Genomic DNA, 23,919 nt, shown 5'->3' with positions numbered 1-23,919 from the left:
ATGTTGGGCTCCACACTGGGTGTGGAATCTACTTAAAAAAAGACAGAATTTTGTGACATCAACAACCAAAAGGGGTAGGGATGGAGCTGTAAAGGAGCAGAGTTTTTGTATGTTATTGAAATTAAGCTGGTACAAGTTCAAATTAGAGTGTTATAACTTTAGGATGTGAAATGTAATCTCCATGGTAACCACAAAGAAAACAGTTATAAAATATACCCAAAAGGAGTGAGAAATAAATTTAAACATTTCACTACCAAAAATTAACTAAATACAAAAGGGGACAGTAATACAGGAAATGAGGAACAAAAAAGCTATAAGGCATATAGAAAAGAAATAGCAAAATAACAGAATTAAGTCCCTCCTTATCAGTAATTACTTTAAATGTAAATGGATTAAACTCTCCAATCAAAATACAGAGATTGGCAAAAAATAAAAAATAAAACAAAAAAAATACAAAGATTGGCAGAATGGATAAAAACACATGATTCAACAATATGCTGTCTACAAGCAGCTCCATTTGTATTCAAAGAGACACACAGATTGAAAGTGAAAGGATAGGAAAAGATATTCCATACAAATTGTAATCAAAAGAGAGCAGGAGTGGCCATACTGATATCAGACAAAATATACTTTAAATAAAAAAAGGCTACAAGGTAAAAGAAAGACATTACATTAATAAAAGATTCAACAAGAAGATATAACAATTATAAATATTTACTTACCTAATGACAGACATATCATCAAAATTATGAAGCAGAAACTGAAAAAACTGAAGGGAGAAATAGACATAAAAATAATAGCTGGAGACTTCAATATCCCACACTCAATAAATGATAAAACAACCAGACAGAAGATAAAAAGGATTTTAAACAACACAATAAATCAACTAGATCTAATAGACATATACAGAACACTCTATCCAACAAGAGCACAGACATTCTTCTCAAATGTACATAGGACATTTACCAGGATAGACCATATGTTAGGCCACAAATTAAGTCTCAGGAAATTAAAAAAGGTAGATATCATACAAAATATCTTCTCTGAACACAATGGGATGAAGTTATACATCAAAAACAGAAGTAAAATGAAAAAATTACAAATCTGTGGAAATTAAACAACATATTTAAACAACCAGTGTTTCAAAGAAGAAACTACAAGGGAAATACTTAGAAATGAGTGAAAACAAAAACACAACAAACAAAAACTTATGGGACGCAATGAAAGCAGTGCTCATGGGAAATTTATAGCTATAAATGGTTACATTAAAAACAAAAAAGAACTAAAATACAATTTAACTTTACAAGAACTAGAAAAAGAACAACAAACTAAACATAAATTTAGCAGAAGGAAAGAATAAAGATTAGAGCAGAGATAAGTAAAATAGAAAAACAATAGAGACAATTAATGAAACCAAAAGTTAGTTCTTCAAAAAGATCAGCAACATTGATGAACCTTTAAGTTACTAAAATCAGAAATGAAAGTGGGAACATTACCACAAATTCTACAGAAATAAAGAAGATTTAAGAGAGTACTATGAACAACTGTATGCCAACAAATTGGAGAACCTAGATGAAATGGACAAATACCTATAAACACAAAACCTATCAAGACTAAATCACAAAAAAATATGAAATCTGAATAGATCTATAACTAATAAGGAGATTGAATCAATAATATACAATCTTCCAGCAAAAAAAGCTCTGAACCTTTGTTCTTCACTGGCAAAATCTACCAAACATTTAAGACTACCAATCCTTCTCAAACTTTTCCAAAAAATTAAAGAGAAAAGAACACTTCCTAACACTTCCTAACTGTGAGGCCAGCATTACCCTGATATCAAAACCAGACAAAGAGACTACAAGAAAACTACAGACCAATATCCCTTATAAACATTGATACAAAAATCCTCAACATGATACTAGCAAAGCAAATTCAGCATATTAAAAGATTATGCCACGACTAAGTGGGATTTATTCCTGGAATGCAAGGATGGTTCAATATACAAAAACCAATCAATATTATACAGCATATTAACAGAAAGAAGGAAAAAACCTCTACTTGATCATCTCAAATGATTCAGAAAAAGCACGTTTCAATTCAATTCAATACCCTTTTATGATTAAAAATAAAACACTAAAAAACTAGGACTAGAAGGAGACTACAATACAACTTCATATATAATACAGTTGCATATACAATTTCATACATTTCAATATAATTTTATATATGGCTACAATAAAAGCCATATATGAAAAATCCACAGCAAACATCATACTCAATGGTAAAACAGTGAAAGCTATTACTCTAAAATCGGGAACACTTCTATTTAAAATATTACTGGAATGGGCACCTGGGTTGCTCAGATGGTTAAGCGTCTGCCTTCGGCTCAGGTCATGATCCCAGGGTCCTGGGATCGAGTCCTGTGTCAGGCTCCCTGCTTAGCAGGGAGCCTGCTTCTCCCTCTGCCTCTGCGTCTGCCTCTCTCTCTGTCTCTCATGAATAAATAAATAAAATCTTAAAAAAATATATTACTGGAAGCTCTAGCCAGAGCAATTAGGCAAGAAAAAGAAATGAGGCACCCAAACTGGAAAGGAAGAAGTAAAATTATCTCTGTCTGCAGATATTATCTTATATGTACAACACCCTAAAGATTCCACACAAAACTGTTAAACTAATACATGAATTCAGCAAAGTAGCAAGATACAAAATCAACACAAAAATTAGTTGTGTTTCTTTTTTTTTTTTTAAGATTTTATTTATTTATTTGACAGAGAGAGAATGAGAGAGAGAGAGTACATGAGAGGGGGGAGGGTCAGAGGGAGAAGCAGGCTCCCTGCCGAGCAGGGAGCCCGATACGGGACTCGATCCCGGGACTCCAGGATCATGACCTGAGCCGAAGGCAGTCGCTTAACCAACTGAGCCACCCAGGCGCCCTTAGTTGTGTTTCTAAACACTAACAATGAACAAAAACAATTTCCCATTGATAGCATAAAGAATAAAATACTTAGGAGTTAACTTAACCAAGGATGTGAAAGACTTCCTAACACTTACAATTACCTAACAATCACATTCTGAAAACTATAAAACACTCAGGAAAGAAATTGAGGAAGACACAAAGAAATGGAAAAACATTCCATGCTCATGGATTGGAAGAACAAATATTGTTAAAATGTCTATGCTAATGTCCACAATAGCCAAACTGTGGAAGGAGCCAAGATGCCCTCCAACAGATTAATGGATAAAGAAGATGTGGTTCATATATACAATGGAATATTACTCAGCCATCAAAAAAGATGAATACCCACCATTTGCAGTGACATGGATGGAACTGGAGGGGATTATGCTAAGCGAAATAAGTCAAGCAGAGAAAGACAATTATCATATGTGGAACTCATATGATAATTTCACTCATATGTGGAACATATGGAATAGTGTGGAGGACCACAAGGGAAGGGAGGGGAAACTGAATGGTAAGAAATCAGAGAGGGAGACAAACCATGAGAGACTCTGGACTCTGGGAACCAAACTGAGGGTTACAGAAGGGAGGGGGTGGGAAAATGGGGTAACTGGGTGATGGGTATTAAAGAGGGCATGTGTGGTGATGAGCACTGGGTGTTATATGCAACTAATGAATTGTTGAACACTACATCAAAAACTAATGATGTACTATATGCTGGCTAATTGAACATAATAAAAAAAATAAAAAGATAAAATGAAAAAGAATGTCTATGTTACCCAGAGCAATCTATACATTCAATGCAATCCCTATCAAAATACCATCAACTTTTCTCACAGAACTGGAACAAATAATCCTAAAATTTGTATGGAACCAGAAAAGATCCCATATAGCCAAAGGAAGGTTGAAAAAGAAAACCAAAGCTGGTGGCATCACAATTCTGGACTTCAAGCTCCATTACAAAGCTGTAATCATCAAGACAGTATGGTACTGGCACAAAAACAGACACATAGATCAATGGAACAGAATAGAGAACCCAGAAATGGATCCTCAACTCTATGGTCAACTAATCTTCGACAAAGCAGGAAAGAATATCCAATGGAAAAAAGACAGTCTCTTCAACAAATGGTGTTGGGAAAATTGGACAGTCACATGCAGAAGAATGAAAGTGGACCATTTCCTTACACCATATGCACAAATAGACTCAAAATGGATGAAAGACCTAAATGTGAGACAGGGATCCATCAAAATCCTAGAGGAGAACACAGGCAGCAACCTCTTCGACCTTGGCCACAGCAACTTCTGGCTAGACACGTCTCCAAAGGCAAGGGAAACAAAGGCAAAAATGAGCTATTGGGACTTCGTCAAGATAAAAAGCTTTTGCACAGCAAAGGAAACAGTTGACAAAACCAAGAAACAACCTACAGAATTGGAGAAGATATTTGCAAATGTCTTATCAGATAAAGGGCTAGTATCCAAAATCTATAAAGAACTTATGAAACTCAACACCCAAAGAACAAATAATCCAGTCAAAAAATAGGCAGAAGACATGAACAGACATTTCTCCAAAGAAGACATCAGACACATGAAAAAATGCTCAACATCACTCGGCATCAGGGAAATACAAATCAAAACCACAATGAGATACCACCTCACACTGGTCAGAATGGCTACAATCAGCAAGTCAGGAAATGGCAGATGTTGGCGAAGATGTGGAGAAAGGGGAACCCTCCTACATTGTTGGTGGGAATGCAAGCTGGTGCAGCCACTCTGGAAAACAGTATGGAAGTTCCTTAAGATGTTAAAAATAGAGCTACCCTATGACCTAGCAATTGCACTACTAGGTATGTACCCCAAAGATGCAAATGTAGTGATCCGAAGGGGTACCTGCACCCCAATGTTTATAGCAGCAATGTCCAAATAGTCAAACTATGGAAAGAACCCAGATATCCATTGACAGATGAATGGCTAAAGAGGATGTAGTATATATATATATATATATATATATATATATATATATATATATATACACACACACACAATGGAATACTACTCAGCCATTAAAAAAAAAATGAAATCACCATTTGCAATGACATGGATGGAACTAGAGGGTGTTATCCTAAGTGAAATAAGTCAATCAGAGAAAGATAATTATCATATGATCTCATTCATATGTGAAATTTAAGAAACAAAACAGAGGAGCATAGAAGAAGGGAGGGTAAAATGAAATAAGACATAATCAGAGAGGGACACAAATTATAAGAGACTCTTAATCATAGGAAACAAACTGAGGGTTGCTGGGGGGGGCAGGATGGGATAACAGGGTAACGGGCATTAAGGAGGGCATGTGATGTAATGAGCACTGGGTGTTATATACAACTGATGAATCACTGAACTCTACCTCTGAAACTAATAATACACTATATGTTAATTAATTGAATTTAAATTTAAAAAAATGAAAACTACAAACACTGCTGAAAGAAATTAAAGAAGACATAAATAAATGGAAACAGGGCGCCTGGGTGGCTCAGTTGATTAAGCGACTGCCTTCGGCTCAGGTCATGATCCTGGAGTCCCGGGATCGAGTCCCGCATCGGGCTCCCTGCTCAGCAGGGAGTCTGCTTCTCCCTCTGACCCTCCTCCCTCTCATGCTCTCCGTCTCTCATTCTCTCTCTCTAAAATAAATAAATAAAATCTTTAAAAAAAAAAAAAATAAATGGAAACATATCCCATGTTCATGGATTAGAAAACTTAATATTGTTAAAATGTCAATACTACCTAAGGTGACCTACAGATTCAATGCAAGCCCTACCAAAAACCCAATGATGTTTTGGCAGAAATAGAAAAACATCATCCTAAAATTCACATGGAATATCAAGGGACTCAAACAGCCAAAATAATCTTGAGAAGGAAAAACAAAGCTGAAGGACTTATACTTCTAGATTTTAAAACTTAATACAGGAGGCTGGGAAGATAGGAGGGAGTAAGAAGACCCTAAGCTCACCTTGGTCCATGGATACAACTAGGTAACACTCACATCAGCATAAATAACCCAGAAAACAACCTGAAGACTGGCAGAACAACTCTACAACAAAAGGTAAAGAAGAGGCCACATTGAGAGGGTAGGATGGACAGAGACACGGTGGGGAGCAAAATGGACCTCCACTATCAGCTGGGTGTGGGGGGTGGGCCTTGGGAATGGAGAAGAGAGAAATAGACTATCACACCAGAGTGCCAACAAAGGGAAGACAAATCCCCATAACATTTGGTTTTGAAAGGGAGGGGCCAAATTTCATAAAGTCTTACAATCAGTGGGACTTAAAACCTGGAATTTTAAAAATCAGTGGCTGGTTCTGGGAGAGCCTGGAGGGTGATAGGAAGCTGAGTACCCACCCTTAAAGAAACCACAAGACATGGCCTAGGAAAACATCCTTGGATTACAGGAGATGAGACTATTCTAGGCCTTAAGAATGACATCGTAGGAGCCCAATGAGAAAGAAATAGGTCCTAATGAATGGTTTAACTGCTAATTTATATCTTCTACTGTTATCCTTTTTTAAGCCTATACCAAAACGGTATAAAATTCTGGAAGCCAAAGCCTTCCCTTCAGATCATTATGCTATCGAGTCACATCTTCAACTTCATGGTCTTAACACTGAGGAAAGTGTGTGGATGATAAAGCCAAGAGACGGGGAAGAAAACGTTGAGAATAGAGGATATCCTTGAAGTAATTGAGAAGGAAGGAGACTCAATTGCAATGATCCTGTTCAGTGGGCTGCATTTTTACACTGAACAGCTCTTTAATATATTTGCCATCACAAGAGCTGGACAGGCAAAGGGTTGTTTCGTTGGCTTTGATCTAGCACATGCAGTTGGAAATGTTGAACTCCAGTTACATGACTGGGGAGTTGATTTTGCCTGCTGGTACTCCTACAAGTATTTAAACTCAGGAGCAAGAGGTCTTGCTGTGCCTTTGTCCATAAAAAGCATGCCCATACAATTAAATCTGCATTAGTGGGATGGTTTGGCCATGAACTCAGCACCTAATTTAAGGTGGATAATAAACTGCAGTTAATCTCTGGGGTCAGTGGATTTCGAATTTCAAACCCTCCCATTTTGTTGGTCTGTTCCTTACATGCTAGTTTAGAGATCTTTAAGCAAGCAACTATGAAAACATTGAGGAGAAAATCTTTTTTGCTAACTGGTTATCTGGAATACTTGATCAAGCATTACTATAACAAAGATAAAGCAGATACCAAGAAACCATTTATAAACATAATTACTCCATCCCGCATAGTGGATCACGGCTGCCAGCTCACACTGTTCCAATAAAATATGTTTTCCAAGAACTAGAAAAAGGAGGAGTGGTATGTGACAAGCGAGAACCAAACGGCATCCAAGTGGCTCCAGTTCCTCTCTACAACTCTTTTCATGATGTTTATAAATTTATCAACCTGTTCGGTTCTGCATTTGAATTTGCAGAAACAAAATATAGCAGTGTTTCTAGAACAACTTAAGCAACTCTTACCGAAAGCTTCTATGGTTATATTATTATTATTTTCAAATTTTAATAATTGGAAGTTTTTCAAAACCGCTTACACATAACTGGCAATGAATTACATACCTTACAGAAAAATCTGATATATTTTTTCCAAGAGTCTGTGATTTTGAGAAATTCACATGTCTGTCCAATTTCTTCATGCTTGGTGGATCAAAGTTTTCACTGATCCAAGTATTATGTACACAGTCTCATCTAGCTGTCACATTTCATGGTCAGTGAATGTTTTATGTTGATTTGATTTATAATTTGACTGACAACTTCATAATATATGTGTAATTTTTTGTGTCAATTTTAGAAATGTTATTTTAGTTTTAATTTACCAAAAAGTTTCTTATAGACACTGTGATTTCACAGTCTGATATGTGTATGATTTTGCAATATTCCATACAACTCTAATCTAAGGAACAGAAAATACATTTTCTTTTTTTTTTTTAAGATTTTATTTTATTTATTTATTTGACAGAGACAGACACAGCGAGAGAGGGAACACAAGCAGGGGGAGTGGGAGAGGGAGAAGCAGGCTTCCCGCTGAGCAGGAAGCCCGATGCGGGGCTTGATCTCAGGACCCTGGGATCATGACCTGAACCGAAGGCAGACGCCCAACAACTGAGCCACCCAGGCGCCCAGAAAATACATTTTCTAGAGCATTAGCTTTCAAATGTTTTGGCCACTATCCACACTAAGAAATATATTAAATATCAGAGACTAGTATTTATATGTATTTATGCCTTACTTTATTGATTCTAATATACAAATTTTTATCATATTTTAACATCTGTGAAAGAAGAATTTTTTCTCAATTTTCAATCAACAATTCTTACAATTGCCATTGACCATTCTTTCATGTTACCATCCCTGATGTTAGCATGCTTCTCACAATGAATAGATGATTTTTTAAAAATGGTGTATATATATCAAAAGCAGAAGTGTCATAAATTATTTGTGCTCTGCTATTTATTATTCATTTTATCTCATTACAACAAGTATTGGTTGAAACTCATTAAATTTATCTCCCCACCAACTCTTGGGTCCTAATCCATTTTATAAAGTTGTCCCTTTATTTGGTGTTAGTGTAATTTCTTATTTTTTTAATGGGGACTTGCCCTGATAGAAGACTTTAGATGTTACCCTACCTCTAAAATAGTGAAACAAACCATTCCAAGATACTTGCGATTGAGAATTAGAATTAGCAAATGAGTGCTTCATCTCTCAACCTCTAACCCGAATCTATGGATCTTCCTTTCCACTAGGAAGACTACAGTTACACTCAACCTTATTGGACTTGCTGGTTTTCAGCTGTTGATGCTACAACCACTATTCATGAATTGGCAAAATAGTCTACATTTATATACTGGACAGCAAGAAAGAGTGACTACAACATAACTAGTGCCCCTGATGAACAAATTTGAATGAAATTGACTTAGACAACCACTAGAGTTAAATAAAAAGATGCAGAACTGACACCAATACCAGCATGTACTGATATGTATTGAGTACTCACCATGTATCATGTATTGTGCTGATCTATTTATACGTTACCTTACTTATTTGAGTGGTTGCATAACTGCTTTAGCAAAGCCTCCCCCTCCAACTTTTGGCAAAACTCATATCTGTGGATGGAAAAGTTCTCAAAACCCTAGAATTCAACCATATGCAACTTCATGTAGAAGAAATCATTTTGAATCTCACAGTGTTAAGCAAAACAGACATGGTTTGAGCTCTCAGGGAACATGCAGCTTAGTGGGAGAAATGGATAGTAAAACATCTAAACATCCAAGTAAATATATGATTACAAATTGTAGGTTTTATGAAAGAAAAAAAGAAAAAAAAAGAATATCATTTTATGATACTATAAAAGAAAAATCGCAACGGTATTAATTAGATGGTCAAGTAAGGGAAGGTGTATAAGGTGCTTACAAGTTTAAGTTCCAAAAAATCATGCTAAAATTTTTAAAAATAAAATATCATGCTAATCACATTAAAATTTCATCAAATTATATATACAAATTATTCAAAGAATAATCAGCACTATGTCTTCATCACACAGGTTAGGAAACAGCATTAGAAATTCCCTTTCTCCCTGCTTGCATTCCCTTCCTCCCCAAATCCAAAGATAACCATCAAATCATATTTTGTGTTAATCATTCCCTTATTTTCATTGAAGTTTTACACCTATGTATGTATATATTATAAGAATATATAAGCCAATTTTGCCTGTGTGTGGAAAAAAAAGAAAAGAAAAGAAACCACATGACAAACCAAGGGAAGGGGAGAATATAGTATACAGTATAAAGTAGCAGTTTGCAAAACGCCTGGGGCATAGGGGAGGGAGAGTAGTTTACTCATTTCAAAGTGTGTCCTAAGGGGCAGGGATCACACAGAGGGACTTCTCCAGGAACAAAGGAGTTAGCAAGGGCCATCTCTCTCCCCTGCTCCCCAGCATAAACACACAGCCCTTTGCAGGAACCAGCACAGTGCTGACACTCACGACCTAACTTGCTTAAGCAACCCTCAACTTAATATAGACTGCTATATGTGGAAAATGTTATATACAAACCTAATGATAACCACAAATCAAAAACAAGTAATTAAAAACAAAGAGAAAGGAATCCAAGTATATCACTAAAGAAAGACAGCAAACCATGAAAGAGCAAGAAAAGGATCAGAGAAGAACTACAAAAACAACCACAAAACAAGTACCAAAATGGCAACAAATAAACTCTGTATGTTAAATAACTGGAATTAAAATAAAAACTTAAAAGTGGCAATAAATACATATCTACCAAATAATTACTTTGAATGTAAATGGATTAAACACTCCAGTCAAAAGACATAGGGTGATGGAATGGATAAAAACCAAAAACCAGTATAGATTATGCTGCCTACAAAAGACTCATTTCAGACCTAAAGATACACACAGATTAAATGAGGGGATAGACAAACATTTGTAATGCAAATGGATGTCAAAGAAAGCCAAGGCAGCGATACTTATACTGAACAATAGATTTTTTTTTTAAAGATTTTATTTATTTATTCATGAGAGAGAGAGAGGCAGAGGGAGAAGCAGGCTCCCAAGGAGCAGGGAGCCCGATGCGGGACTCGATCCCAGGACTCTGGGATCATGACCTGAGCCAAAGGCAGATGCTTAACCATCTGAGCCACCCAGGCGCCCCAGAACAGAACAGATTTTAAAACAAAAACTATAACAAGAGATGAAGAAAGACACTATTTAATAATAAAGGGGAAAATTCAACAAGAAAACATAACAATTGTAAATATTTATGGGAGCACCCAGTTAACAACAAACATAAAGGAATTAATTGATAGTAATATAATAATAGTAGGGTACTTTAACATCCCACTTACATCAATGGACAGATCATCCAAACAGAAAATCAACAAGGAAACTTTGAATGACACATTGGACCAGATGGATCTAACAGATACATTCAGAACATTCCATCCTAAAATAACAGAATACAAATTCTTTTCTCTTTTTTTTTTTCTTTTTTCTTTTTTAGAGAGTGGGGAGGGGCAGAGGAGAGAAAGAAAGAATCTTCAGCAGGCTCCATGCCCAGTACAGAGCCCAGTGCTGGGCTCAATCTCACAACCCTGAGATCATGACCTGAGCCAAAGTCAAGAGTCCACGGTTAACTGACTGAGTCACCCAGGTGCCCAAATACACATTCTTTTCAAGTGCACACAGAGCATTCTCCAGAACAGACCACATATTAAGCCACAAACTGTTTCAATAAATTCAAAAGGAGCAAAATCATACCATACATCTTTTCTGATCACAATGCTATGAAACTGGAAATCAGGGGCGCCTGGGTGGCTCAGTCGGTTAAGCGACTGCCTTTGGCTCAGGTCATGATCCTGGAGTCCCGGGATCGAGTCCCGCATCGGGCTCCCTGCTCGGCAGGGAGTCTGCTTCTCCCTCTGACCTTCCCCCCTCTCATGCTCTCTCTCTATCTCATTGTCTCTCAAATGAATAAATAAAATCTTTAAAAAAAAAAAAAAAGAAAGAAACTGGAAATCAACCACAAGAAAAAATATGGAAAGAGCACAAATACATGGATGTTAAATAACGTGCTACTAACTACCGACTACTGACTCTTGGTCAACCAAGAAATCAAAGAGGAAATAAAAAAGTATATGGAGACCAATGAAAATGAGCACACAATGGTCAAAATCTTTGGGATGCAGCCAAGGCTGTTCTAAGGGGGAAGTTTATAGCAATACAGGCCTACCTCAAGAAAAATCTCAAATAAACAACCTAATCTTAAATCTAAAGGAGCTACAAAAAGAAGAACAAACAAAACCCCAAATGAGTAGAAGGAAGGAACTAATAAAGATTAGATCAGAAACAAATAAAATTAAAACTGAAACAATGACAACAACAGAACAGATCAATGAAACCAGGAGCAGGTTCTTTGAAAAGATCAACAAACTTGAGAGGGCCATGCGCCACCTTCCTCCACTGGCACCAGTGCTGCTGCCTGTCCCTCCTTCCCAGCCATGGCGTTCATGTTCGCGGCCTTCTGCTACATGCTGGCACTGCTGCTCCCTGCCGCGCTCATCTTCTTCACCATCTGGCACATTATAGCATTTGATGAACTGAAGACTGATTACAGGAATCCTATAGACCAGTGTAATACCCTGAATCCTCTTGTACTTCCAGAGTACCTCATCCATGCTTTCTTCTGTGTCATGTTTCTTTGTGCAGCAGAGTGGCTTACACTGGGTCTCAATATGCCCCTCTTGGCATATCATATTTGGAGGTATATGAGTAGATGAGTGATGAGTGGACCAGAACTCTATGACCCTACGACCATCATGAATGCAGACATTTTAGCGTATTGTCAGAAAGAAGGCTGGTGCAAATTAGCTTTTTATCTTCTAGCATTTTTTTACTACCTATACAGCATGATCTATGTTTTGGTGAGCTCTTAGAACAACACACAGAAGAATTGGTCCAAAGTGCATGCAAAAAGCCACCAAATGTAGGGATTCTATCCAGCAAGATCCTCTTTCTAAGAGTAGTCTATGGAATCTGATCAGTTACTTTAAAAAATGACTCCTTATTTTTTAAATGTTTCCACATTTTTTGCTTGTGGACTGTTTCCATATGTTATACTTGGATAAAGAATTTCATGGAATTACGTATAAATTAATATAAAATGACTACCTCTGGTGTTGACAGGTTTGAACTTGCACTCCTTAAGGAACAGCCATAATCCCTTGAATGACTGCATTAATTATTGACTATCCTTAGTCCATTGGAAGCTTTTGTTATATATAGGAACTTGTAGGGCTCATTTTGGTTTTACTGAAATGCCATCTAATATAAATTAGCTGTAGATATCAGGTGCTTCTGATGAACTGAAAATATATATCTGACTTGTGGGAAACTTCATGGGTTTCCTCATTTATCATGTATGTGATTATATATGGACATATTTACAAAATGAGAAGAGTGGGATTTTTTTCCCTCCAACTTGAATATTATCCCTGTATATTGCATATGAATGAGAGATTTCCCATATTTCCATCAGAGTAATATACTTGCTTTAATTCTTAAGCAGAAGTGAACATGATATAAAACTATATGCTGATTTACTTGTGAAGAAGGCATTTAAAGCTATTATAAATGTGTTTTAATTTGTAAGATATCACTTATAAAGAAATTGGTTATTATACTTAACTGTTCTAATCTGGTGGTAAGGGTATTCTTAAGAATTTGCAAGTACTTTAGATTTTCAAAACTGAATGAGAGAGAACATTGTATAACCGTCCTGCTGTTCCTTTACTGCAATACAATAAAACTCTGGGAAAAAAAAAAAAAGATCAACAAACTTGATAAGCCTCTAGCCAGACTCATCCAAATAAATAAATAAATAAATAAATAAATAAATAAATAAATAAATTTTAAAAAGGAGAGAGGACTCAAATAAACAAAATCAGAAAAGAAAAAGGAGACATAACAACTGACACCACAGAAATACAAGGGATTATAAGAGAATATTATGAAAAATTATATCCCAACAAATTGGACAACCTAGAAGAAATAGGTAAATTCCTAGAAACATATAACCTCCCAAAACTGAATCAGGAAGAATAGAAAATTTGAACAGACAGATTACCAACAATGAAGTTGAATCAGTAATCAAAAAACTCCCAACAAACAAAAGACCAGGACAAGATGGCTTCCCAGGTGAATTCTACCAAACTTAAAGAGCACTTAATACCTATTCTTCTCAAACTATTCCAAAAAATAGAAGAAGAAAGAAAGCTTCCTAATTCATTCTACAAGGCCAGCATTACCCCGACCCCAAAACCAGATAAAAACACTACAAAAAAAAGAGAACTACAGGCCAGCATCCCTGATGAACACAGATGCGAAAATCCTCAACAAAATATTAGCAAACCGAATCCCACAATACGTTAGAAAAATCATTCACCATGATCAAGTGGGGTTTATTCCTGGGATACAAGCATGGTTCAATATTTGCAAATCAATCAGTGTGATAAATCACATCATCACGAGAAAGCATAGAAACCATATGCTCATTTCAATAGATGCAGAAAAAGCATCTGACAAAATAGAAAATTCATCATGATAACACCCTCAACAAAGTAGGTTTAGAGGGAACATACCTCAACATAATAAAGGCCATATATGAAAAACCCACAGCTAACATCATTCTCAATGGTGAATAATTGGGAGCTTTTCCCCTCAGATCAGGGACAAGACAAGGATGTCCACGCTCACCACTTCCTTTTTTTTCCCAAAGATTTTTATTTATTTATTTGAGAGAGGGAAAGCACGAGCAATGGGAGTGGGAGCGGGAGAGGGAGAAGCTGACTCTGCACTGAGCAGGGAGACTGATGCAGGGCTCGATCCCAGGACCCTGGGATCAAGACCTGAGCTGAAGGCAGATGTTTAACTGACCAAGCCACCCAGGCGTCCCTCACCACTTCTATTCAACATAGTACTGGAAGTCCTTGCCACAGCAATCACACACACACAAAGGAATAAAAGGCATCCAAATTGATAAGGAAGAAGTAAAACTTTCGCTATTTGCAGATGACTTGATACTCTATATAGAAAACCCTAAAGACTCTACCAAAAACTACTAGAACTGATAAATGAATTCAGTAAAGTTGAGGATACAAAATCAATGTACAGAAATCCATTGCATTTCTAAACACTAATAATGAAGCAGAAGAAGAGAAATGAAGAAAACAATCCCGTTTACAATTGTATCAAAGAGAATGAAATACCTAAGAATAAATTTAACCAAGGAGGTGAAAACTAAGAAATACTGATGAAACAAACTGAAGACAACACAAACAAATGGAAAGACATTCCATGCTCATGGATTTTAACAAATATTGTTAAAATGTCTATACTACCCAAAGCAAAGTACAGACTTAATGCAATCCCTGTCAAAATACCAACAGCATTTTTCACAGAAATAGAACAAAGAATCCTAAAATTTGTATGGAAACAAAAAGACCCCGAATAGCCAAAGCAATCTTGAAAAAGAAAAACAAAACTGGAAGTATCATAATTTCAGGTTTCAAGTTATACTACAAAGCTGTACTAATCAAAACAGTATGGTACTGGCACAAAAACAGACACACAAGTCAATGGAACAGAATAGAGACCCCAGAAATAAACCTGTGATTGTGTGGCCAATTAATCTTTGACAAAGGAGGCAACAATGTGCAATAGGAAAAAGACAGCATCTTCAATAAATGGTATTGGGAAAATTGGACACCTACATGCAAAAGAATGAAATTGTACCACTTAAAAAAAAAGATTTTATTTATTTATTTGAGAGAGAGAGCACAAGCACAACTGGGGTGGGGGGCAGAGAGAGAAGGAGAAGCAGATTCCCTGCTGAGCAGGGAGTCTGATGTGGGGCTCAGTCCCAGGACCCTGAGATCATGACCTGAGCCAAAAGCAGAAGCTTAACCAACTGAGCCACCCAGGTGCCCTGAAACTGTACCACTTTCTTACATCACATACAAAAATAAACTCAAAATGGATTAAGGACCTAAATGTGAGACCAGAAACCATAAAAATCCTAGAAGAAAGCACAGGGAGTAATTTCTCCGGCATTGGCCATAGCAACATTTTCTAACTATGTCTCCTGAGGCAAGGGAAACAAATGGAAAAATAAAGTTGGGATTACATCAAAATAAAAAGTTTCTGCACAGTGAAGGAAACAATCTTGTTAGACTAAAAGGTAACCTACAGAATGGGAGATATTTGCAAATGAAATATCTGATAAAGGGTTAGTATCCAAAGTATATAACTTACAAAACTCAAAACACAAAACACAAATAATCCAATCAAAGAATAGGCAGGAGACATAAACAGACATTTCTCCAAGGAAGACATACAGATGGCCAAAAGGCACATGAAAAGATCCTCAACATCACTCATCATCAAGGAAATGCAAATCAAAACTAAATAGGGTAAAAAAACTATAATGAGATATTACCTCTACCTGTCAGAATGGCTAAAATTAAAAAAAACCACAAGAAACAGCACGTGTTGGAGAGGATGTGGAGAGTAAGGAACTCTCATGCACTGTTAGTGGGAATACAAACTGCAGTAGCCACTCTAAACAGTATAGAGGTTCTTCAGAAAGTTAAAAATAAAATTATCCTATGATCCAGTAATCACACTATTGGGTATTTACCCAAGAAATACAAAAGCACTAATTCAGTGGGATATATGAACCCCTGTGTTTATTGCAGCATTATTTACAATAGCCAAATTATGGAAGCAGTTTACGTGTCCATCAATAGAAGAATGGATAAAGAAGATGTGATACACACACACACACACACACACAGAGGAATATAATTCAGCCATAAAAAAGAATAAAATCTTGCCATTTGAAACAACTTGGATGGAGGTAGAATATAATGCTAAGCAAAAAAGTCAGTGAGAGAAAGAGAAATACCATATGATTTCACTCATATGTGGAATTTATGAAACAAAACAAACTAGCAAAGAAGAAAAGTGACACAGAGAGAGAAACCAAGAAACAGACTCTTAACTATAGAGAACAAACCAATGGTTACCAGAAGGGAGGTGGGATTGGGATGGATGGGTGAAATAGGTGACGGGGATTAAAGAGTATACTTATTATGATGGACACTGTGTCAGATACAGAATTGTTGAATCACTACATGTACACCTGAAACAAATATAACACTTATGTTAACTATACTGCAATTAAAATTAAAAACTTAATAAAAAATAAAAATTAAAAAACTGGACATTAAAACATGCCAATCATATAACTACAATAAATATAAAATAATAAGGAATCAATCCAATGAATGATATGCCAGACCTCTACACAGAAAACTATGAAACATTATAAAAAAATGTTAAAAAGATTTCAATGAATGGAGGACTATACCATATTCATGGATAGGAAATTTTAATATTGTAAAGACTCCCATGTTGATGTATAGATTTGATACAATCCCAATAAAAATCTCAGGAGGGCTTTTTTTTTTTTCTGGTGGAATTTGAAAAGTTATTCTAAAATTTATGTGGAAACACAGAAGTTTAAGAATAGTCAATACAATTTTGGGGAACACCAGAAAAGAAGTTTTTCTATCATGTATAATAATTGTAACAGTATGGAATTGGCACAAAGACAGACTAACAGACAAATAGAAAAGAATGAATATTCCAGAACCAGATTCACATATAAACAAATGGTTAATTATAAAAGTAAGGAATTAACAGTACATGATGCCGGGTCAACTAGATATCTATAAAGAAAAAAAAAAAGGAAATTTCACATCATGCCATACCCCAAAATTATTCCAGGTGGACAGCACTGTCAGACTATATTGCCATTAGCCACAATTAATTAATTTAATTAAAAGTGAATAAAATTTAAAATTCAGTGATTCAGACATACTAGCCACATTTCAAGTGCTCAAGAGACATATGGGGCTAGTAGCTACCATACTGGACAGCACAGCTACAGAACAGTTCCATCATTGCAGAATGTTCTATTGGACAGCACTGTTCTAGAAGTCGTAAGAGAATATCTTCATGAATTTAGGTAAGAAAAAATGTCCTAAACAGAATTTTTTTAAAAAAAGATGTTAACTATAAAAGAAAAGCTTGAATAATTGGACCTCATTAAAATTAGGAACTCCTGGAGTGCCTGGGTGGCTCGGTCCATTAAGCGTCCGCCTTCGGCTCAGGTCATGATCTCCGGGTCCTGGGATCCAGCCCAGCATCAGGCTCCCTGCTCAGTGGGGAGCCTGCTTCTCTCTCTCTCCTTTTGCCCCTCCCCACCCCTCATTCTTCTCTCTCTCAAATAAATAAATAAAATCTTTTAAAAAAATTAGGAACTCCTTTTCAACAAATAACACTATAGAGAGTGAAAATACAAGATACAGAATGGGATAAGAGCCAGGACTAGGGTGAAGCAAGTGAAGTACTTGGCTTGGACACAAATTTTTAAGGGGATGCCCAAAACTCAGTAATCAAGACAAGCGAGATGTTAATGCAATATTTTAAAAAATCATAATTAATGCAAAAAACTGCCATGATAAACAAAATATCAAAATTTTAAATAAAGATAAGTATCAGTATTTCTGATGTTTCCTTTTGCCTCAAGCCCCAATATGACTTGACAACATTATGGGAAATGATATTTGCAACATGTACACAACAAGTATCTATAATATTTAAAGAACTCTTATAGACGGATAAGAATGTCAGACAATCCAACAGAAGAAACAGGCTCAAGACTTGAATGATATTTCATAAAACAAGATATCCAAATGGCCAATAAATATTAAAAGATACTCAACTTTGTTAGTCATCAAGAAAATTAAAATTAAAAACAAAAGCATTCCACAATGGCTAAATGTAAAAGACAATGCCAACTGTTGATGAGGATGTAGAAGAAACAGAAGTCCCAGACATGACTGGTGGGAGTGTAAAATGCTTTTGGACTTTGGAAAACTGGCAGTGGCTATTAAAGCAGAACTTAACATATGTTCTGTGACTCAGCAATTCCACTTCTAGATAACTCAATAGAAATGTACTCATATATTCATCAAAAAACTGTTCAAGAATGTTCCTAGTAGCACTGGTCATAATAGTCCTCAACTGGAAATCTAACCATCCACCAATAAGGAAATGGATAAACACACTATGGCATATTAATTCATGAAATACTATACAACATTGAGAATAAACAAAATATGACTACATAAAGTAACATAAACAAATCTTACAAATCAATATTAAACAAACGAAGTCACACATTAAAAAAGTACATACACATATATATAAAGCCCCTCAAACAAGCAAAACTTAAACATGGTGTTAGAAGTCAGTTAGTGGTTACCCTTGGAAAGGAAGGGACTTACAGGACCTAAGGGGGCTTTGTGTGCTGGTAATGTCCTATTTCTATTTATTTTTTTAAAGATTCATCCATCTATCTTAGAGAGGGAAGGGGAGAGAGTGTGCTCATGGGTGTGTGCTGGGGGAGGGGCAGAAGGAGAGAAGCAGACTCCCCGCTAACCAAGGAGCACCAAGCCCAACATGGGGGCTCAGTCTCACAACCCCGAGACCACAACATGAGCCAAAATCAAGAGTCGGATGCCCAACCAACTGAGCCACCGGGTGCCCCATGTCCTATTTCTATATCTAGGTTCTGGTTTCCTGAGTGTGTTCACATGGTGGAGACTTTTTTGTTCAATAAAAACAGAAAAATTTTCAATGAAAACTTTACTTAAAAGAAAATAAAAGTATTTCCAGACCATTCAGGAGCTCAGGGAAGAAGGAGATGAGGATTTTAAAAATTAAGCAATGAAATGATAAACTCAGCTACCACAACATTCTTTCTCTGACCCAGCTCTCTCTACCCCAGCTAAGGCAGTTACTTTCGGTTGTCCTCTTATCCACAAGCATCCTTGCAAGTAGAGGAAACTAGTCTATGTTTTCCCATTGGATGCTCAGGAGGATGGCAGCCCTGAGCAGGCCAATGACTAGATTAAAGCCTCACAGTCAGTTAGGGGTAGATGCGGTACCAAAAACTGGTCCCCTAATATCTGCTCCTGAGCTTTGTGAACCAGGACCTGCTACTCCTGTGAGCCAGGCCACCTGACCACTCTGAGGCTAGGCTCTAAGCCATGAATGCCTTCACTAGGGTCCAGTGAGTTTTTCTCTGTGTCCTTAATTTATAGTGATGGCAAAGATGGGGATGGCCTCCTAATTTATTTCAGTTGAACAGACTTAAAGCAGATATCCAGTCAGTTATCACTGCGTACACTTCCCTGGAAGCAAATGTCAAGTGGTGCAGCTACAGAACATAAGGAGAAAACTTGAAATAACCACTTTTCTCCCTTCTCAAAGCCCAATTACTGACTATTAAATGAGGCCTGATGGCACTTGAGAACAGAATAAACCTAGGGAAGAGTAAAACACTTAACACCCATCTGCATCGACTATTTCTAAACAAGTGAATAGAGTTACACTTCTTATCTTTTCATCTTTTAAACAAGATTCAAATTGTGATTTAGAATGTTTTGAGTGTAGTACTTTTGCTTCAAGCTGATTCTTTTTTAAAAACACCCGAATATAAAAAAAGAATCTGTAAGCAAAGTTTTGAGGAACAGAGGGAGACAGAATTGGTGGCTGTCTAGCAGGCAATTTATGGCTGAAACCTGCCTTGTGGAGGCCATTAGGGGGGCTTATGGAACTCTCCACCCTCTCCCATGCCCCCATTTTTCTTCTTTCTCCTCAAGATAGCTGCTTATGAACAACACACAGACCTCTAAGAGGTAGAGGGATTACTTTGGCCCCCAGACCCAGCTACACAGGTATTTAAGTTGGATAACTCTAACTTTACAGTTCTTTCCAATTTCCTCCCTAAAATCTGAATAAATCTTCCCTATCCAGCTGAAGTCAGTTTTCTCTCAAATCATAATCTATTTCTTTGTGTATATTTTCCTCTCTGAATTGTATTCTTTTTTTATTTCAGTCAAAGATGACACCCTGGGCCCTTCCCCTCACCCCCCATCTGATCTTTTTGGTTCCTATTTTCTATTTCTCTTTTATAAGAACTCTTCTCTCTTTTGGACTAGTGTTGTGGCTCTGGTTCTTTACCTCTTTTGCCCAACTCTGGACATCTGACTTTGCTTCCCGGTGCCGGGCTGTAACGGTACTTTTGTTAGAATGCTTACCTATATGCAGAAGTGCTTGGAATAAAGAAACATTCATGGTAAAACCAAAAGATGGCAAGTTTTATGTTATTTTAACTTTTGAAATTCCTCTAGACAGTCTTGAAGAACTAGAAACAGCTCTTTTTCTAGAAAGATTGCATTCTAACCCAGGGCCACTTACACAAAATGGGGATTATTGCACTCGACAGTAAAACAGCCAATTAAAAGTAATTGTCTCAATCTGGGTTATACATTTCCTTATATTGTTGAATTTTCAGAGCTCCAAAGCAACAGAATTCCGTATGTGGTTTCCTAGACCACAGGTTTGCCTTTCAAAGCCTCAACCTGACAGATACTGAAACCAAATACTTCAACCTACAATTTACTTCTTTTGAGGTAAGGGTCAATCTCCTTTCTACATCTGCCTAACAGGATGTTTGAGTGACCAAATCAAAAGGCTATAATGGGGCCCCCCCTCCCATTCCTGGTAATTACCTTTGCATGGGGCCTTTCTGCTGAGAATTGTGCCCAAAGTGTCCCGATCCTTAATGAGATCCCCGTGGTTTAAGCTAAAGAGACGCAGACATACTCCTTACCTTCAATGTGAGTCAGAGTCTTTTCCCTTATTTTCAGAGCAGTTTGGCCAAAGGAACTATTTCATTCTCAAGGCTCAGCGTGGTTGGGAGATTTGTAACTTCATGCTTCCAGGGTATGGTTCCATTACTCCCTGGACTTGCTCTTTATTTTGTCCATGTTTTCAGCTCATTGCAACATGGCTGCTCCCTCCATGAAGGTTCTTCTTTCTTACATGTATCTCAATAGAGCTCCGAGTTCTGACGCAGTGAAGGGTAGAGACCTGAAGCCTTCTCTTCTCTGGTACCATCTCACCTACCTGTCTACAAGGCATGGTGGTGGCTAGCTGCTTTTACAATAATTTAGGTGCTTAGATATTTAGAAAAATTCTGCACGCAAATAAGAAACTGTGATTCTGAAACTCCAATCAGTGAAATGTGCCAGGCAAAAATCATCTAGGCACCAAGGGCTTGGGAAATTTTTACTATAGAAGAAACAAACAAACAAAAAATAGAAGAAGATGAAAAGGAGGAAGGAAGGAGAAGGAGGAAGGAGGAGGAGGAGGGAAAGAAATTGAGTCCACAGATATACTAAGCATAGATACCGTACTATACCAAAACACCCGTTGAGAAAGAGAAAGAGATTTCTTCTTCCCACACTGGGCTCACCTCTCACTATACAGGGCCCTGTCCCAGGAGTCGTCAGTAGCAGTTCTCTGTGGTCAATAACAGATAATTCCAGGTCAAAAGAAGGGTTCTGAAATCAAGATGTTGTTTTTAGATCAATGATTATCCAAGTGAATCCAGGGATCTCTGGTGGGTCTGCAAAGATTCTTCCAATCGTTTTGTGGGCTGGGTCAAAATGCAAGGCGTAGTAGTGTGTTGGATGTTTTTTTCTTTTTTCCCTTTGAAACATAATTTCCACTGTGGATTTCAATCAAAACTTAAAAGCACCAAAACAAGCATGTTTAAAGGGAGCTACAAATAATTGACAGGATTTAAGCAAAAACACCTCAAAAATGTTTTCTTTTGTTTGTTTGCTGGCTTATTTATTTAATCTACTAAACAGGTAAGACTCTTTTGTCCTGCTCAGGTAGTCTAAGGACTAAAACTCTTTTAAGACTCACCAGTCCAGATAAAAAAGTGAACCTTGCAAAGCACATCTTTTCCAGAGGAGGAAAGTCAGGTCCTTTCTTCCCTGTTTTCCATTTCCCAGTGTCATTTACTTCCTGGTCTTCTCTCAGCACTGCTTTTTAGTTCAATGCCTACATCCCTGAAGTCAGAAGCAGCCACTGCCAGGAAGAACCTTTTTCTGCGGCCACAGTTGTCTTTACTCAGGTTTCTCTTCCAGGGAGCAGGAGCTCAGGTGTGGGGTGAAAAGGATGTCAACTGAGGCTGTAGCTTAGGATGATCTGTATTTCCTCATCTTAGCCCCACAGCAAAAGTTAACCCCAGTAGAGCCTGGACTGCTGGAGAGGACTTTTTGAGTTACCTAATGCCCCAGTTATTAGCTATAAAGCATGACAAAGCTACCATGCCATGAGATAAAATTTAGTACTTATGGATAGGTCTGCCTTTCCTTCTCTAACAGAGCAACGCACACATTCAGCTATTTGTTGGACCAATTTGCACAGCCATAATTTCTTAGAAGGATTTCAAAACAGGCTGACTACCCCATAGGTAAATGGTGTGGAAGCTGTAAATTGGAATGGACTTGGAGACCTCTAATTGGATTTTGCTGAAGTATGTGCAATATTATTTACCTATCTGGATAATTCCTTCATGTGTACAAAGTGCTCTCTGATAATTCAGATGCCACCCTGAATTACCTAGATTCTGTTAGCCCTCTTAATCCTTTGGTGCAGACTCACCCAAGAATAAAGGAAATGATGTTCTTCCCACCATGCTTGATAAGGTGAAAACAACTTGTTCACTCTTTCAGTGTGATTGGGAAAAAAAAAAAGAAAGAAAGAAAGAAAGAAAGAAAGAAAGAAAGAAAGAAAGAAAGAAAGAAAGAAAGAAAAAGGAAAAGGAAAAAAACAATCCCAACATCTGGATGGGATTTATTACATACCTCTCTGGGACCCCCGGCTCTTGAATGTTCGGCTAATGATTCTCTCTTCCAAAGTCGCAGAGGCTCAATGACTCAGCCTGCCAGAGAATGATACTGTGCTGCCTGTTACTACAAGTTTATTTAAATAGGTTGTCAAGATGCTGTAGCTGTGACCAAATCCCTGGCAGGGGGAGGTGGGGCAGCACATGCCATGTGAGCATGCTCACATATTTCTGTATGGATACCCAGTGGGAGGAGTATTTGCCACTTCTGGAGAACTGGAGGTTCTCTACTATATAGTGTGGTGTCCCAGTCCTAGAATATGACTCATGCAGGTAAAGGCCACAAACATGTTCATGTCTTGAGCAGTAGATCTATGTTTGATTCCAGTTATGGCTAATGTTTCTGGATTTCTAGGGTAAAGCAGAAAGAGGACCAAAATGTTAGAAGAGCTGGTTTCAGTTCTGCCACTTACAAGCCTTGGGATTTTAAGCTAATTTATCTGCTTTCTCTGAGCTTCCGCTTCTTTATCAGTAATGTGGGTAAA

The 23,919-nt window shown here is 37.2% G+C and overlaps 1 protein-coding gene and 2 pseudogenes across 1 annotated transcript in view; 2 read left to right on the top strand and 1 right to left on the bottom strand.

The window, feature by feature from the left end:
- ASIP (agouti signaling protein) overlaps window positions 1-22,053 on the bottom strand; it is a 47,798-nt gene extending 25,745 nt beyond the window's left edge. Inside the window, exons 1-2 of the mRNA XM_035006141.1 lie at window positions 21,989-22,053; window positions 723-769 (exon numbers count right to left, since the gene is read on the bottom strand). Coding sequence (XP_034862032.1) covers window positions 723-736 — 14 coding nt within the window. The 5' untranslated portion in view covers window positions 737-769; window positions 21,989-22,053. The remainder of the gene's footprint in view (window positions 1-722; window positions 770-21,988) is intronic.
- On the top strand, window positions 6,087-7,476 carry LOC118011051 (annotated as a pseudogene).
- On the top strand, window positions 12,024-12,559 carry LOC118011392 (annotated as a pseudogene).
- Window positions 22,054-23,919: the final 1,866 nt, after the last annotated feature.

Source organism: Mirounga leonina, unplaced genomic scaffold (assembly GCF_011800145.1).
Source record: "Mirounga leonina isolate KUSES-001 unplaced genomic scaffold, KU_Mleo_1.0 Mir_150, whole genome shotgun sequence".
Lineage (NCBI taxonomy): Eukaryota > Metazoa > Chordata > Mammalia > Carnivora > Phocidae > Mirounga > Mirounga leonina.
The sequence above is the reverse complement of the archived record's forward strand: the minus strand, read 5'-3'. Positions and strand labels throughout refer to the sequence as shown.